General features: G+C 38.9%; 5 protein-coding genes across 5 annotated transcripts; 1 reads left to right on the forward strand and 4 right to left on the reverse strand.

The window, feature by feature from the left end:
• The first annotated feature begins 838 nt into the window (after positions 1-838).
• On the forward strand, positions 839-3304 carry LOC111801028 (glucan endo-1,3-beta-glucosidase 8). Its single transcript, XM_023684991.2, has 2 exons — positions 839-1710; positions 1990-3304. Exons 1-2 carry the CDS (start codon positions 1382-1384, stop codon positions 3107-3109), a joined length of 1449 nt encoding a protein of 482 aa, XP_023540759.2. The 5' UTR covers positions 839-1381; the 3' UTR covers positions 3110-3304.
• Positions 3305-3445: 141 nt separating this feature from the next.
• On the reverse strand, positions 3446-4769 carry LOC111801030 (GATA transcription factor 12). Its single transcript, XM_023684995.2, has 2 exons — positions 4627-4769; positions 3446-4536 (listed from the first exon to the last, which is right to left on the reverse strand). Exons 1-2 carry the CDS (start codon positions 4750-4752, stop codon positions 3802-3804), a joined length of 861 nt encoding a protein of 286 aa, XP_023540763.2. The 5' UTR covers positions 4753-4769; the 3' UTR covers positions 3446-3801.
• Positions 4770-5660: 891 nt separating this feature from the next.
• Positions 5661-6890, reverse strand: LOC111801031 (NADPH-dependent aldehyde reductase-like protein, chloroplastic). The gene is made up of 2 exons (XM_023684996.2): positions 6485-6890; positions 5661-6292 (listed from the first exon to the last, which is right to left on the reverse strand). Exons 1-2 carry the CDS (start codon positions 6880-6882, stop codon positions 5884-5886), a joined length of 807 nt encoding a protein of 268 aa, XP_023540764.2. The 5' UTR covers positions 6883-6890; the 3' UTR covers positions 5661-5883.
• A 99-nt stretch (positions 6891-6989) lies between these two features.
• On the reverse strand, positions 6990-9901 carry PNSB2 (NDH-dependent cyclic electron flow 1). Its single transcript, XM_023684993.2, has 3 exons — positions 9310-9901; positions 7530-7970; positions 6990-7351 (listed from the first exon to the last, which is right to left on the reverse strand). Exons 1-3 carry the CDS (start codon positions 9739-9741, stop codon positions 7157-7159), a joined length of 1068 nt encoding a protein of 355 aa, XP_023540761.2. The 5' UTR covers positions 9742-9901; the 3' UTR covers positions 6990-7156.
• Positions 9902-10346: 445 nt separating this feature from the next.
• Positions 10347-16762, reverse strand: LOC111801032 (T-complex protein 1 subunit theta). Its single transcript, XM_023684997.2, has 13 exons — positions 16360-16762; positions 15425-15687; positions 15192-15338; positions 14938-15099; positions 14070-14147; positions 13049-13182; positions 12551-12623; positions 12383-12460; positions 12151-12273; positions 11986-12080; positions 11404-11613; positions 10998-11055; positions 10347-10786 (listed from the first exon to the last, which is right to left on the reverse strand). Exons 1-13 carry the CDS (start codon positions 16505-16507, stop codon positions 10718-10720), a joined length of 1638 nt encoding a protein of 545 aa, XP_023540765.2. The 5' UTR covers positions 16508-16762; the 3' UTR covers positions 10347-10717.
• Positions 16763-16876: the final 114 nt, after the last annotated feature.

A 16876-nucleotide genomic window follows, 5' to 3' on the forward strand; every position in this document is an offset into this window, starting at 1 on the left:
AATGGTGGTTTGTTCTCCTTCCCAACTAATGTGAGCATCACATAAAATGTGACGTGAGAGGTGAGGATTTGAATATTTTAGCTTTTGATCAAAGTTTTATTTATATATACTTCTTCCCCTCTCTCTCACTGTGCGATTTTATATTGAAATGAAATCCATCAGAAAATTATATAATGTATAAATACATTCACTAAGAATATATGTCGGCGACCGACCACCATATATAGGCGCATGTGAAATGACGCCCTGAGGTTTTGAACGGTCGTTCCCTTATTGGTGCCACGTCACCCATTTTCTTCAAAATCTTACGGCTGGTTTGTGTTTTAAAGTAAAATACAAAAAAAGTGGGGTTCCTTTCCTTTTTTTTTCCTTTTCTTTTCTTCCTCCCCAATCACATTTATTCACTTCTTTCCTTTTATTTATTATTTTTTCTTGATGTAATACTTTGTGCTATAATAAAATAATAATATTAACGTGTGGTTTTAGGTTTAAATTTTGTTATTGTCAAACTTGGGACAAAGATATCCATCTGTCATTTACGTGCCAACAACAATAAAATTTGACATAGTCAATAAAATTTTATTTAACACGAGAAGAGGTTAAAAGATAAGAAGATAATGAAAATTTTTAAATATTTCTTGGGTTAGATGAAGTAGACAAAATTGGGTGAAAATATGTAGCAGAAGTGATTAATGTAGAGTGGGGCATTATGAAATGAAGTGAATAAAAGGTAATAAATTTAAAAGGAAATGCGTAGTTAGGAAGCATGTTTGTTATAAGAACGAAAATGAAATGTGTATTTTAGTTTTGGGTGTAACGTAAATGAAACCCCAAATACAGTAACCGGTGGTTACTGAGGCGTTGCAGAGGCATTGGTGGTTACTGAGGAAGATAGAGAGAGAGAGGCGTTGCAGACCCATTGGTTCACCACTTGCTTTCCAACGCTATTTGGTTTTCAATTTCGATTCTTCCTCTCTCAATTCTAACCGTTGGGGGTTGGCCCCATTTGCCTTATACTCGCCCACATCTTTGAATTTGCCTCCTCCTCCTCCTTCCCACTCTCCACTTCCTCTGCTTCACGTCTTTCAAAACCCACATTACATTCCTTCCTCTCTGCTTCACGTCTTTCAAAACCCACATTACATTCCTTCCTCTCTGCTTCCTTCATTTCTGGGCTTCTCTTCTGTTTCTCTCTACATTTCTCTCTCTTTGCTCTGTATTTCCCTGGATCTTCGGTTCTACCAAGCCCCCATCAACAAAACAAATTACTGCAAAGGGATAAACTTGGTTTTTCTTTTTCAACCCATTTCCATAATCTATACTTTCGTTTGCTCTCCTTTTGAAGTTCATCTGGGATTGGCGTGTGAGGGGTAGGAGGACAATGGGAAGATTAGGGTTTCTGAAGTGGGTTCTTTTGATTTGGGTTTTGGGTTGCTGTGTGGAAGGTCTTGGGGTTAACTGGGGAACCATGACCAATCATAAATTGCCACCCAAGACCATTGTGCGGATGTTGAAGGATAATGGGATTCAGAAAGTGAAGCTTTTTGATGCAGATCAGTCCACCATGGGAGCTCTGGCTGGGACTGGTATCGAGGTCATGGTTGCTATTCCCAATGATCAACTCTCCGCCATGGGAGACTACAAGCGAGCCCAGAAATGGGTGCAGAGGAACGTCACCCGTTACAACTTTGATGGAGGAGTTACCATCAAGTAATTCATTTCCCCCTCTCTCTCTCTATAACCCAAAATTTATTGTGTTCGTTCCCATTCTTCTGATTTATTTTTGAACCGATTCCTGATCTGTTTTCTCTTTGGATCTTCCAAATCTCATCCCACCTTCATAATCCTGTTTGCATGTAGTTGGTTTACTTTGCAATCATGGGGGATGGTTTGGACTTATTTATTCATTACCAATCTGAGGTTGATGATTTTGTCTTGGGGTTATGAGCAGAAGATTTAACACTTTTTTGCTATGCTGTTCTTGTTCAGATACGTTGCTGTTGGCAATGAACCATTTCTGTCATCCTACAATGGATCATTCTTGAATGTTACCCTTCCAGCCCTTCAGAACATTCAAAATGCACTCAATGCAGCAGGTCTTGGAGAGTCCATCAAGGCAACGGTGCCTTTAAATGCTGATGTCTACAACTCCCCGAGTAATAGCTCGTATCCCTCAGCTGGTAGGTTTCGTAGTGATATTAATGGACTCATGACTGAAATTGTCCAGTTTCTAAGCAAAAATAATGCACCTTTTACTGTAAACATTTACCCTTTCCTTAGTCTTTATGGCAACGCCGACTTCCCTTTCGACTATGCCTTCTTTGATGGTGCAAGTAATCCTTTACTTGATGCTGGCACTGGGATTCAGTACCACAATGTTTTTGATGCAAACTTCGATACCTTGGTTTCGTCTCTGAAAGCTGTTGGATTTGGCGACATGCCGATTCTAGTTGGCGAGGTCGGATGGCCAACCGATGGTGACAAGAACGCCAATGCTGCCAATGCTTATAGATTCTACAATGGCCTTCTACCAAGGCTTGCAGGCAATAAGGGCACCCCTTTAAGGCCTGGATTCATTGAAGTATACTTGTTCAGTTTTCTGGATGAAAATGGGAAGAGCATTGCTCCAGGAAACTTCGAGAGACATTGGGGTATTTTCGGGTACGACGGTCAGCCAAAGTTTGCAATAGATCTTTCTGGTCAGGGCCAAAACAAACTACTTGTGGGAGCACAGGATGTGCAGTATCTTCCTCAGAAGTGGTGTATGTTCAATCCAAATGCAAAGGATCTCAGTAAACTTGCTGATAACATAAATTATGCGTGCACTTTTTCAGATTGCACTTCTCTTGGATATGGATCTTCTTGCAATAATTTGGACGCTAATGGGAATGCTTCTTATGCATTTAACATGTATTTCCAGGTGCAAGATCAAGATGAACTGGCCTGTAATTTTCAGGGCTTAGCCACAATAACCTCACAGAATCTTTCGCAAGGTACTTGCAATTTCATCGTCCAGATAGCTTCCTCCTCCTCGACCCCGTCCTTTGCTGCTTCTTTTGTTAGTTTATTAGCATCTATGGCCTTGTTATTCACTGCATTGTTGCTATAATTTCTTCTGTGGATACTCTGATGGATGCCCCATTTTGTTACTTCTTTACTTCATTTTTTTTCTCTTATGGTTCGTAGGTTTTTTTTTTTCTTTTCTTTTTTTACCTCATTTTTAAGTTCTCTATGAATTGATTGATTCTATTCAATCACTACTCTGGTTCTATGCATACAGTCATGACTGAGATTTTTTGTTGAATCCTTTATCTGTTCTACATTTAAACTTGATGGAATAGAGCATATGAAAAGAGGGAGTAATGGATGTAACCATTTTCTACCAACTAAATGAATCCATCTTTGATTGAATACCATGAAACTATGAGATCCCACATTGGTTGGAGAGAGGAACGAACAAAGCATTCTTTACAAGAGTGTGAAAATCTCTCCCTAACAAACGCGTTTTAAAACTTTGAAGGGAAACCCAGAAAGGAAAGCCCCAAAAGAACAAGATCTGCTAGCGGTGGGCTTAGGCTATTACAGTAACTAACATAGTCCAAGTAGTAATTGATACACGGGTGGTCTTAAAAACTAAATTCATCTCTGGTAAAACCTCTAAGAAATAGAAAGATGCTTGTCTTTTTGTACTCGAGAGTTCATCACTCTAATGTAGAAAGGAAAGGGGAAAGGGTAGTTGTGGTTTACATTGAAGAACCAAATAGTTGCAGCTTCCAGCATGGTTGGCCGGTAGTGTAGGTTTTAAGAAGAGGAAAAGGCAGTAGAAGTAGAAGAAGATGCATTGATCATTCTCATCTCCATAACTCTTTTGTGTGAATTGGAATGCAAGAAACTCACAAAAGTAGGGCTGTTGGCTGGTCTATACTCTGGCACCAACCTTCCTGACTTCTTGTATCTAACTCCACATGCATTACATAATGTCTTGGGTCCCAATGGTCCACCCCTCCACTGTGGAGTCCTCTGTGCCTGACAATGGCTGCATCTCCTCCCACTCCCTGCACCCTGTTTCTGCTGCAGCCCCAAACTCTTCTTCACTGTTGTATCTCTCTGATCCATGTCCACCTTCTTCTCCCTTTCTTCTCCTCCTCCTCCTCCTTGAGCCTTATGCGGCAATAGGAGCTCACTGTCGGCCAACCAATATGTCTGTTGCAGCAAAAGAGTGTCTGCAGAGGAAGAGGTCAACTGTAAGGACTGTTTGCTCGGCAGCAGGTTCAGTTGATCGAGGTGGTGTTGACCAATGAGAGGGCGAATGCTCGTGTTGGCGGGCGCCTGTCTTCTCTTGCTTCTTGCCTTGCTGGGGACTGCAGAAAAGTGAGAGAACGGCGAGTCGGAAGAAGATGGTGTGGGGTGAGAGAGTGAATTTGGTGGTGGTGGAGGATTGTTGAGATGTGGGGGTGGGAGGGGGAGGCTGCTTCCTTTGGCTGATAAGCATTCTTCCACAAATGCTGACAGCCACTCCAAGTTTACATCAACTTCCTGAATTCAATGAAGCTCAACATTGGTGTTATGAGAACAACAAGGCAAAAAAAAAAAAAAAACAAAGCAATGGAGTTTAAAATGACATACCATTGTCGTCATCTGGAGTGAACAGAGGTTGTCGTCGAGAGTGGAAGAAAGCTCGGACTTGAGTTTAGAACAGTCGTCTTGCTCGTATTCGCTGTTGACCGACACCATTTTCGGCTGGTTATCCATGGTAGCAACAGCAAAGGGGAGAGAGAGAGAGAGAAAGAAGGGAAATTGAATAATAATTGGAGAACTGTATGAGGTATGAATGAGTGAAGCAGTAATATTGTATGGCTGTGATGCTTATGAGTTGGTTTTGGACTCTCTTTAATATTTTGTGTCGGCAGATTACGATGGCTTGCTTTTAGCAACTAACAGAATTATTCAAATCAACGTCCCCATCTCCCTCCTCCTTCTCCCTCTTACTAAAAACAATACTTGCACTCACTCTTAAGTCCCTCTGACAAAAGGTGTGTGAGCAACTTCTTTAATAACCTTTTAAACTTTTTTTTTTTCTACGAGAGTGTTTAAATCTTTCTCTAACAGATACGTTTTAAAACTTCGAGAGGAACACTGGAAGTGAAAGCTCAAAGAGGATAATATCTACTAGCGGTGGGCTTGAGGTATTACAAATGGTATCAGAGCCAGACACTGGGCCATGTGCCAGCGGAAGGGAACAAGAGGGCCAACGAGGATGCTGGGCTCCAAAGGAGAGTGGATTGTAAGATCTCACATCGATTGGAATGGGAAACGAACCAATCTTGGATTGTAAGATCTCACGTCAATTGGAGAGGGGAACAAACCAATCTTTATAACATTGTAGAATCCTCTCTCAAACAGACGCCTTTTAAAACATTGAGAGGAAACTCAAAAGAAAAAGTCTAGAGATGACAATATTTGTTAACAATGAGTTTGGACGGTTAGACTCTAAGAATGAAAGTCCTTGCTCCTTAGTCAAAGAGTGACCTCATCTATACAAGATGTCCACGAGCAGGAGGGAAAAGATATAATATGTGTCATAGGCTTGGTAATTGACAATTTTATGGACTATATTAAATATACTTCCACATAAAAAAAATAATAATAACAACGAAACAAAGCCAAAATGGTTACGTAGGTAAAAATTGACATATACTCCTTATTTTAATAAAAAAAAAAAAAAAAAAAGTAATATTTACATTTTCGTACTTCAGAGTCGTTGAATTATTAGCTAAAAGGAAGTAACAATTTTGTTTCTTAATGTTCAACGAGCATAGTAGGTGGTGCCTAATTTTAGAATAATATAATGACGACTGATGATGGGTTCGCCATTTTCAGAAGCTAGACGATGCCGCCATTGACGAGCATGACTTGACCGTTGATCCACTCGCCTTCATCGGACGCCAAGAACCCAACAAAAGAGGCCACATCTTTGGGTTCCCCAACCCTCCCCAGCGGACACTTTTCAATCACTCTCTTCACTGCTTCCTCATCCATTCCTCCGTACAACATCTCCGTCGCCGTCGCCCCCGGCGCTATGCAGTTCACTGTTATTCTGCTCCCTCTCAGCTCCTTTGCTGCCACCTTTGTCATCGCCTCCACCGCCGCCTTTGATGCTGTGTATGCCCCTATTCCCGCTGTTGCTGCTGCCACCGCGGTTGATGATATCAGTATTATCCGCCCCCCACCGCCGCGTTTCACTCTGTTTGCTGCTTCTCTGCAGCACAGGAAACTTCCCCTCGTGTTCACACTGAAAAACACAATCGCCCTGATTCATATGCATAACTGCTTGTTGAATCCTATAGAACTTACCCCAAGTTTACAACTTATCTTCTAAAGCTTTGAGTCTAGTGGTGATTTAACTAAAAACTCCTCCCATGGAATTAATAAGAGATTTAAAGATTTTTCCTATGAAATTTCATAAAAGAGGTAGAAGAGGGACCTGAAAATCTGGTCAAAAATCTCCAGTGAAGTATCAGCGATATAAGGGTAAGTACGATCAGAAATTCCAGCACAATTAACCATGATATGGACTTGGGCGCCAAATGTCTGCTCGGCTGTGTCAAACAGCGACTTCACTTGCTCTGGATCGGACACATCTGCCCGCCAAGCAATGGCTCGTAGGCCACTCCCACTCCCGGTGGCCGAGGATGAATTGATCTCAGCAGCAACACGGTCAGCTTTGGCCGAGGATGACACATAATTGACAACAATACGGGCGCCAAGAGCAGCGAGGTGAAAGGCGATGGCTTGGCCGATGCCCCGAGAGGCACCGGTTACAATGACCACTCGATCCTGCAGCGGCAGAGCAGCCACAGCAGGGCCTGATTCTGAAGCCATTGTACTCACGGGAGGTTGAGATTGACAAATTCAAGTGACTCTATATTATAATAGAACGTGACAACAACAAAACAGAGCCAACTTCTTGATCCTGATTAGTAATATCATATTGGGAAGTCGGTGGATTTATTGTATAAACAAAGAAGCTCGTACACCAAGTTCTCGAAAATAGAGGAGCATATGTAAATATTTTAGCTGCTACTTGTACTTGATCAGGTGTTCATTTGATAATGAATTTGGGTAAAAATATGAAGATTAAAGAGGAAATAATACATTACAAGTTATCATGCTCAATAACTTGGGCGCCCCTCCATTGTTCACCAGGTTCGACTGTGACAGGAACTAACATGGAAGCAGGGCCAGTGCATATGAAGTAGTCTTTGCCAAACTTGTCAGATAATGAACCAGGGCTTTGTACGTATATGTCTTCGAACCCCATTCTTATCACCCTGAAGAATAGCTCTCGTCCCTGAAATACACAAGTGCTTTTGTCAAAATATTTCCCTTATAAGTACTTCGCCAAAAGAGATTAAGAAGTAAAAAGTTCTTAAGATAAGTAAGAAGTAAAGTTCTTGAATAGAAAGTATTTCAGCGATGCCAAAACATGTTCAAAGATGTGTGATGCAATACAGTAGCTATTTCTTTACCTGATCAAGAGTCTCATACTTCGAAGGTGTGGTGTGATATACAGGCTTCGACCTCTCTGCTGGTGGTGCGGCATAAACTCTACTGAACTTGTTCTTCAAGATGGTGAAGGGCACATCTTGGAGGCTCCATGAACCTACCTTTTCTTGAGGCTCAGAGCTGAACGAGAACCAATCGGGGTCCTCTGCCTTCATTGCTTCTGTAGGAGACAGGATTTCAAAAGGGGAAGATAAGGGAGGGAGAGAACAGTAGGAGCATCCTTCAAGCCCCTGGATTGCTGCCCCATCTCGTCGTTTGAACTTGAAATGACTCAGTATTGCGCTGTTTAGCGACAACAGTTTCGGTCCCGTGTTCTTGACAATCACAGCCGTCGCCATACTTTCGGAATAGAGAGTGACAATGTAAGTAATCTCCATTTGCTTGCCACTGCAGCTCAACTCCACCTGCAACAAAACCATGCCAGGGAAAACAAAATGAAACCTCCACATACAAAGGCATTCAACTTGCATAACTTGGTACACTGTCTTAACAAAAGATGACATGTTTTCAACCCTTCATTACTTAGCACTAGAGTGAGGAAAACTATGAGTTGAGAAGGAAGAACAAAATCTTAATTAGTATAATGATGATATCATTACCAATATAGAGATGAAAACATTAACTACGCAAGCTCAAAATCACGTTCCAAACATAATATGACAGAAGGGAGAAATTATTTAATATGATCGCCACAACGTAGCTGCATCCCAATAGCAATCCAATGCAATTCAACTCTTGTCTACCTCCTAAAATTCATGAAATATAGTTCTTAAACCTCTCACACATCTAATCATTTAACCAGGGATCACGAAAAAAGTAGAATCGTGATAGAGAGTGGACAAATGAATACTCATTTGAAGGGAGGATTTGTTAGATCCGTTGAGGATTGTTAAAAGAAGTAGTCTCACATTAGCTAATTAAGAGGAAGATCATAAGTTTATAAAGTACGGAACACTATCTCCATTGGTACGAGGCCTTTTAGGAAACTAAAAGTAAAATCATAAGAGCTTATGCTCAAAGTGAACAATATCATATCATTGTGGAGATTTGTGATTCATAACATGGAATCAGATTCATGCCCTTAATTTAATCATGTCAATAGAATCCTTGAATGTCAAACAAAGAAATAATGAGCCTCGATGTGTTGAACAAATGGTGTACTTTATTCGAGGACTCCAGAGAAAGGAGTTGAGCCTCGATTAAGGAAACTGTTTGAGAGCTCCATAGGTCTCAGGGGAGGCTCTATGGTACACTTTGTTCAAGCGGAGGACTCAGGAGAGGCTCTATGGTACACTTTGTTCGAGGGGAGGACTGTTGAGAATGGTTGAAAGGAATAGTCCCACATTAGCAAATTAAGAGGAAGATCATGGGTTTATAAGTAAGGAACACTATCTTCATCGATACGAGGCCTTTTGGGGAAACTAAAAGCAAAGTTACGAGAGTTTATGTTCAAAGTAAACAATATCATACCATTATGGAAGGTCATAGTTCCTAACAAAAGCGTTCAACCAAATCAAATACAAAATAGAGCTCAGATTGCAGGTAGACAACTGGGTACACTAACTTAAATCATTAATGTAGCTTCTGCTCCTGCAGTCCCACAGCATAATTAGGAGAAAAACAAGACAAATGAATTCACTCAACGCTTGACGCAGCAAAGATCGTAAATAAATGAAGAAGCAAAGCCCAAAGAGAACCAGGCAAAATTTGGTCAAAGATATATTAGATATATGCTAGATATACCTGGAGAGCATCAATGGCATCGGAATCGACATCTTTGACGGTCCAATCAGAAGTGGGAAGAAGAGAGGGTTTAGAGGCTGAATTGGACGCATCGTTGATCACAAGGCCAATCCCTCCTTTTCCGCCATTGGCGGCGGGAGTAGTGAAGAGAACTTCCTCGAAGCCGTCGTCCTTCCAATAGACTTTGGGTTTGTAGGAAGGGATATGGGCATCGGAGATGTGGAGGCGTAAGGAGCTGCCGTTGCGGACGGTGAGGTCGACGGTGGGAATGCCATTAGACTGGTGGAAGTGGATGCCCTTGCGGCCAAATTTGTCGTTGAGAGAATCGGCGGGTAAAGGGGAAGTTGCAGAAGGGGAGAGGGAAGAAGAAGAAGAAGAAGAAGCCCTAACAATGCTTAGCTTTGGGAGGGGCAGGCAAACCAGAGAAGCCATGGGAGATTGAGAGATAAAAGAGGAGGAATTAATGGCTTCCACACAGAGTTGAAGAAGAGTGTCCTAAGCTCATCCTTACCTTACTCTCCCACCAATGTTTTCCTTTGGATTTCTATTTTGGTCCCTTTATCCACTCATAACGGCTTTTCTTTAATTCTCCCTCTCTGCCGCCATCTCTCTCTCTCTCTCTCTCTCTCTCTATATATATATTTTTTAAAGTTTAGTAATTTTATGTTTTTGTAGGGTAAAAAGGTCTATATGGTACAAATATAATTAAAAAATGTTGATCGTAACTCAATTACGATGGTTTATTTAAGAGTTCATTATATTTTTCTTCGAATAATCTCTAAGCAAAAATAATCTCAAGCGACTTGCTTAGATCAATGTTAACGAAGAACTCTCAAGAAAAAAAAAAACTTTTCGAATATGCTTTCTACTAACTTTCGACAAAAGTTAACTATGCAAAAAATGACAGGAAAAAAAAAAAACATAAAAAGAACTTTTAAAACATGTTTTTTCCCCTCAAATTCATCAAATTCTAACACTAAATTTCTTGAGTTCATAGTTGAGAGTAAAATTCCATAAATTTCTTGACGAGAAAATACTGAGGAAGCAAATGGCGTATGGCATTAATAGAAATACAGCTGAATAATGGATCCAAATAAACATGGGAATTGAGAAACCTACCTAATAAGCTACCCTTGGCATCAACACGTTCTGATTGTATCATAAACAAAAGAGGCCTCACTATAACAACATCATCAACAGTACAATCTATCCAACAGACAAAACCGGTGACTAAAAAGAAATAGTCCTGCTAATAGTAGTGGCACGCGTAAAAAGCCACATTTCCCCAACCAAGCCCCAAATGCAATGGAAACACCACCCCTCTCCTCTTCTTATATATATAAAACAAACCATTTTAGTATCTTAATCAAAACTTAAAGATAAATAATAATGTAGCCCAATTCAGCATTTAGTCCTCGTCCATCCCTGCAGGCTGCTGTCCTCTCCTGGGACCTCCTGCTGGTTTTGACATTATAATCTGCAACATGGGTGAAATAATAACGTTCAGTCGAAAACATATTTAAAAATACATCAGCAAGCAACCTTCCAGGATTAAAACTTAACAAGGTCAAGAAATATTAGAAGGTTGATCTTGTGCGTCTCGTCTCAGCAGTCCTATGTATATATATGATTTTAACAAATTAAATGTCAATGCAAGCAAGCATCAGCAGATTAATAGAAGGGCATACCTGGTCGACTCGAAGGACAGTACAAGCAGCATCAGCAGCATACTTGAGAGCAAATAACCTAGAAGAGAAAAAAAGCCAGACAAAAGTGCATGTCATCTTGAGTTAGCATCCCTAATGACTTTTTTTTTAAAAAAAAAAACAAGAATGAAGTCATCACCAGTAACATGCATTTAACAGGACAGATTTATCGTATAATGATGACTACCTTACGAAATCTAATAACTAAATATCTCTGTGAAATGCAAGGCACTAACTATATATTGTAATATAATTATATACAAGTAAGAATTAAGCAAAATGAAACTTTACAGGAAAGATACACAATTATATATTGTATGAAGCACCGAACTAAGAGTTTCTTGAGAATAATCATAATTTTTCACATTGTAAGAGAATGAAAACTGACTTAGTAATGTGAAGATCCCAGATATTCATCGTGGAAACATCCTTGCAAGCCCCTTCCTCCAAGTCTATACCCACTCTGGTAGTTCCGGATGCATGCTCAGCATACAATGAGGATATTATCTCCATTGCATTTAGCCCAGCATTTTCAGAAAGAGTTTTTGGTACCATCTCAAAACTTTCTGCAAATTTCGCAATGGCATACTGATCCAATCTAAAGACAAGGAAAAGTCATCAGTGTTTCTTCAATAATAGAATAGAATGACTCTAATCCTCATTTCAGCATCCCTAGGAAATAATTCAACACATTGACCAAATTAACGGACAAACATGCATTGATCTGAATCAAAAAGAAAAGTTAGAAAACATTAACGTGTTAAATGGGACATCTGGAGCTGACATTACATGACTTCCCGTGACATTACATGACTCAAGTTTGCATACACGCTGATTATGTCAGTTGTGTAAAAAAATTTCCTTTTCTTGGCAGAGAAATGATGCTGTTAACAAGCGACTCAGTTCAATAGTAAAAAGTGATCTTCACTTGTGCAATATTAAATTTAAAAAAAAAATAAAAAAGAAATACCCAGTTTCTTTAAAAGAGAACTCCTTCACTCTTCTAGCCAACTCAATTTCAGTAGCAGCAGCGCCAGGTACTATTCGGCTGTCCCTCGCCATTGCCTGACAAAGAAAATCATTACGCAAGCTCCAAATAATTCAAAAAACAAACGGTACATATGCAGAGAAATACTTTGTAGGTATTAACTCCATCATCAATTGCCCTTTCAAGATCATCCAGAATACTATCAGTACTTCCTCGTAACACAACTGTTGCTATGGAGTTGCCCCCCTCTTCATTCTTCACAACTGTGACCTATTATACAATATCAAAGGAAAATAATCAGTAATTGTGCCACAAATCAAGAGGCAATCATGAAAAACTGTACAATATAAAAATAATTAAGCTCATACAGACAACATACCCTAGCACCACCAATTTCTTCAACTGAGACAGAGTCCACGTGACCCAAGTCATCTGGATTTGGCTGGCTAAGCTTCAACTGTCGTTTGGTGGGGGTGGGGGAACTATGTCAATAGCAATGAAGAAAACAATCTCACTTTATCAATAGCAAAAGCCAGAACAAGCTTACCATGGCTACAGCACCAGTTGTGCGACAAAATCTCCGCAACTCAAACTTTGAGCTAATTTTTAACACCATAAGCCTGCAGTGCAACAGTAAATGAAACTAAAGAAAGAATCGAAGGGGAAAAAAAGATTGAATCTTGATAGTTCATCCATATCCAACACATCACAAACCAACACTTCCCAACATGCATCACCAAAGAAAATTAGTACATAAAAATTCCTATCTACTAATTTTAAATTCTAAAATCATACAGCCGCATCATAGACATAGATTTGGATATATTACAAAGTTATAAACATGCTTGAACCTGATATGGAGTCAGTAAAACAGAGAGATGGAACAACACTTTTTCCTCCATCACCCAACAGAATCTAGTGTACATCAAACGTACATTTCTATGAGTGCAATGAACAAGAAATATAGCATTTTTATTCAGCAACCACATTTTTAAAACTTAACTGGAGACCAAAAAACAACAGAGAGAAGGAAAACTCAACATACTTGTAGCGCTCACAGAAATGTAGAGCCATTTCCCCAACAGCTGCTCCACTAACAATTACTTTAGCCCCTGAATCTGCAACTGCTTTTATCAGCTCCTCAACTTTAGCTTCCTCCGTTTTTGCATAGTTTTGTAGCTACAATTGATAAGCATGTGGATAAATTGATATTTAAAAAAAAATACAAATGCAATTGCAACCAAAAACCTCACAAAGAGCCCAAAAGTGAAAGAATGCCTTTTTTTCATTAAGAAAAAGTAGGACAATATCTGAACGAAGCAAAACAAGAAGATAATTATAAGCAATAAAACAAGAAGATAATTATAAGCAATAAAACAAGAGAATATCCAAAAATAAGATTTATAATTTCCAATCAAAATAATAACAAAAAAAAAAAAAATATATCACTAAGAAGCAGGACTCCTTTTCTATTTTCCATGATTACTCCACTACCAACCAAAATTGCCTCAAATAAACGAAGAGACATCTAGTTAGATTAATCCATTATTTATTGGAAATTCAAGCTGAGAGATATGACATAATATAAGAAGTGCCTACAAAACAAGCAGCCCAACAAATGAAGCCAGCCAAAAAATGAGCTAAAGATACAAAAAGAGTTCTAATTCAAAAGAGTAAGGCCTGAAGAAGAATTATAAAACTTCTAGAAGAGAATGCCCAAATAGAAGCATTAAACATATCAATAGACCGACCCTCCTTCCAGACCTATCAACACCCCTAGAAGTTCTCCCCTCCCTCTCAAGCAAAATGCTCAAACAGCCAGAAAAAGAAAATCTAAATACCGAAGAATTCAACCCTTCTCCCGAAATGGAAGGTGAAACAAAACCTCCTCCGTCATCATAAAACAACGTCTCTTATGGGTCAAACAAATATCAAAAGACGCCAAAGGCAAAGGAAGCAATCCAAATCTTCAAGTACTTCCCAAAAAGAATATCTTGGTACAAGATTACCATTTGAAAATGGGAAAATTGAAACTAAAAAATAGTATAAAAAATTTTGAGATCTACCTCCTCAGCAGTGTGAATCAATACTGTTCCTTTTGTTTCCGTTGCAGATGTATCAACGCCACCAACAAATACAGCAACCTTGATAAAAACAGTGTTGAAGAAAATCAAGCCAAAATAACTAGGAGAAATAATTTCACAATAATATTTGAGAAGTACAACAAAATAAGAGTTTGAAATTCTTTTTAGTTATAAAAAATTATAATACACATCAAAGTTTAATGCAACCAACATTCAAGCAATTTTACTTTGCAAAAACCAAAGCAATCCAAGTTAAAAACAGGTGAAGATTCCTCATCATCTATCACAATCACCAAGACAGCATCCCCCAGAAAACCCACTTAAATAGCCAAGCCAATCCTTAATCATATAATTTATGTAAGCATACAGCTGACATTTAAAACCACATAATGTAGAAGTGAAAGATAACAACACAGCTATCCCAGATGCAGATAAAAGTCTTAATTCTTTTTTTCCTCTCTCTTCTTAAATTTCATTTCTGCAAGCAGGAGGAATTAGCACTTGGAATTAAAGAAATGCTAATTTCATTTCTTAAAGATGAAATGATCTGGATGCCATTTACAAGGATTTTATTAACATCCTTAACATTTTTCTTCTTTTTGCATGAAACAAAATTTATCCTAAGAGAATCACTGCCATCTAATCTTGGTCAGCACATTAGCTGGGAACAAAACATCGTCAAGCAGTAATAATTACATAATTAAACCAGTTGCAAGCATATGAAGAACAAATAAATTAAATTAAAAAGAAAAACATGTATAACCTCGCAGAAGAACATGAATCAACAATAGGCAAGTACATAAGAAACAAATTCATCATGATGGAAGTGTAAATAAATGGTTGTTCATACCTTGGCCTTCTCAATTCGCTTTATACTTCCCACAGCATCACTTTTCAAGACCATGCCGCGCACTACTGAAGAATTGTGCAACCCACCTCCTAATAACTTTGCAACTCGAACATTGTCCACATTGAAATTTTGCGGATTCTTAGGACATACTTGAATGCATGCCTGCAACACAAAGAAAAAATGTATTCATAAATTGGCAAGGAAAGGATTTACAGGATAATTACTCAATTGTAACAAGAGTAGGAAAAATATACATCAGCAACTAGAGAACAAATAAAATCTTCTTGTCCAAATTGCTTGCTAGCAACAGCAGCTTTCATTCGTGAAATAACTTGCTCTTTGTTTTGAACATCCATGTTCTCTGAACCCTTCTCCACTAGTTCATTCAAAACCTCAATAGTCTGAACCAAAGTGAAGACATGATATTAAAATGGCATGTTACAAAAGTTCATCTATGTATTCCATAACCATTGTAAAAGTGAGAAACCTTATTGATTCCTTTCGCGTAGCCACTGATTATTTCGCTAGGGTGCAGACCCATCCTGATGAGCTCTTCAGCGTTTTGTAAAAGCTCCCCAGCAAATGAAATTGTCAGATTAGCTCCATCTCCAATTTCTTCTTGCTGAGCTTTACCTGCTAAAACCAAAATTTTGGCTGCAGGATGCTGTACCTCTAGTTCATTAACAATTGTTGCAGCGTCATTTGTGATAAAAAGCTTGTCTAGATGATTAATTACCATCTTATTCATTCCTGAGAATAGATACTTAAGAATAAGGGCATTGACATAGATAGTAAGTTTGGAATATATTTCACACAGTACAAAAAATCTAGAAAGAAAACATTAAAAGGTGCAGAGGCTATAGAAGCACTCCTTGAACAATACTGTCTTAATTATTCTCGCAAATTTCTACATTTAGCTCCAACCTTAGATGTCAAGTAAAAATTACCTATAGAGCTTTATTATACATGATGGCTTTCTAAAATTTTGATTGCACTGAAATATGTGGGTGGTCGGGATTTGAATCTCAGTTGAGCTATTCAGGTACTTACAAATAGCTCAATTCAGAATGAAGTTGAAATCTTTTCATCACAGACGTACAATTGCAAATAAACTTAACCATTATTTGTCTTGCCTATCCAACCTTTGTCTTTATAACCGCAAGGTTAATCCTACTGTTCAGATTGGATTCATTGTCCGATCTGCAATGTAATGTATCTCCGTCTGTCTTCAAAGAAAGTTCGCCTCTTGGAAGGGGAAACGATAACCTCCCATAGTTGGCGTACAAAGATAAAGCGACAAAAAAATCATACTAAAAAACCGGTGACGCAAATGTGCGTCACATTGAAAAAACTCTAAATAACATAATATGAAACGAAATGGGGAAAAAAGGAGCAGTGGGGTTGAGATCAGAGGAAACATACCATTGGGACCAAGAGATGTTCGAGTAATAGTGGAGAGCTGTTTGCAGGCGTCAATGTTCTTGAGAACAGCCTCATCCAAGCCGGAGAGATGCTTGTGACCCTCTTTAAGCATGGATTGAATTCCATGAGACGGCAGCTGGAAACCCATCTTGGAATTCCTGTGAAAAGCCTGAACTTAGAGAGTGAGAAACTAGAGGTGGGGCTGGAAATGGCAGAGGAGATGAGCGGACGTCAAACCCCAGGAGTGCGAGCGAGTAAATGAATGCAATGGAGGGAGAAGGAGAAGCAAGAAAGCCCTAGAAAGTTCAGTAAGTTGGAGTATGGCGGATGGGAGTGAAGGGTTTTAGGACCAAATGAAATGCTCTACTCACCAAACTCACGTCCCCAATGTGCCCTAATTTAAAACTGCATCGTATTACAAAACTCCTCAACCTCGTATGCTAAATCTAAAGTTTTTTAAAAAATAATAATAATAATTTAAGTACATTATTATGATTATACATTTATTAAATATTTA

The sequence above is a fragment of the Cucurbita pepo genome, chromosome 8, assembly GCF_057944985.1.
Source record: "Cucurbita pepo subsp. pepo isolate OVF chromosome 8, ASM5794498v1, whole genome shotgun sequence".
In the NCBI taxonomy this organism is placed as follows: Eukaryota; Viridiplantae; Streptophyta; class Magnoliopsida; order Cucurbitales; family Cucurbitaceae; genus Cucurbita; species Cucurbita pepo.

What these genes read in the sequence shown, in the direction of transcription:
- LOC111801028 (XM_023684991.2), top strand. Translation starts at nt 1,382, where the DNA reads ATGGGAAGATTAGGGTTTCTGAAGTGGGTTCTTTTGATTTGGGTTTTG. An exon ending in GATGGAGGAGTTACCATCAA is followed by an intron (nt 1,711 to 1,989) that starts GTAATTCATTTC and finishes GTTCTTGTTCAG; the next exon opens with ATACGTTGCTGTTGGCAATG.
- LOC111801030 (XM_023684995.2), bottom strand. Translation starts at nt 4,752, where the DNA reads ATGGATAACCAGCCGAAAATGGTGTCGGTCAACAGCGAATACGAGCAA. An exon ending in CACTCCAGATGACGACAATG is followed by an intron (nt 4,537 to 4,626) that starts GTATGTCATTTT and finishes CATTGAATTCAG; the next exon opens with GAAGTTGATGTAAACTTGGA.
- LOC111801031 (XM_023684996.2), bottom strand. Translation starts at nt 6,882, where the DNA reads ATGGCTTCAGAATCAGGCCCTGCTGTGGCTGCTCTGCCGCTGCAGGAT. An exon ending in ATTTTTGACCAGATTTTCAG is followed by an intron (nt 6,293 to 6,484) that starts GTCCCTCTTCTA and finishes TGTGTTTTTCAG; the next exon opens with TGTGAACACGAGGGGAAGTT.
- PNSB2 (XM_023684993.2), bottom strand. Translation starts at nt 9,741, where the DNA reads ATGGCTTCTCTGGTTTGCCTGCCCCTCCCAAAGCTAAGCATTGTTAGG. An exon ending in ATGCCATTGATGCTCTCCAG is followed by an intron (nt 7,971 to 9,309) that starts GTATATCTAGCA and finishes GTTTTGTTGCAG; the next exon opens with GTGGAGTTGAGCTGCAGTGG. An exon ending in AGTATGAGACTCTTGATCAG is followed by an intron (nt 7,352 to 7,529) that starts GTAAAGAAATAG and finishes TGTGTATTTCAG; the next exon opens with GGACGAGAGCTATTCTTCAG.
- LOC111801032 (XM_023684997.2), bottom strand. Translation starts at nt 16,507, where the DNA reads ATGGGTTTCCAGCTGCCGTCTCATGGAATTCAATCCATGCTTAAAGAG. An exon ending in ACGCGAAAGGAATCAATAAG is followed by an intron (nt 15,339 to 15,424) that starts GTTTCTCACTTT and finishes ACTTTGGTTCAG; the next exon opens with ACTATTGAGGTTTTGAATGA. An exon ending in ATGGAGTTAATACCTACAAA is followed by an intron (nt 12,081 to 12,150) that starts GTATTTCTCTGC and finishes TTTCTTTGTCAG; the next exon opens with GCAATGGCGAGGGACAGCCG.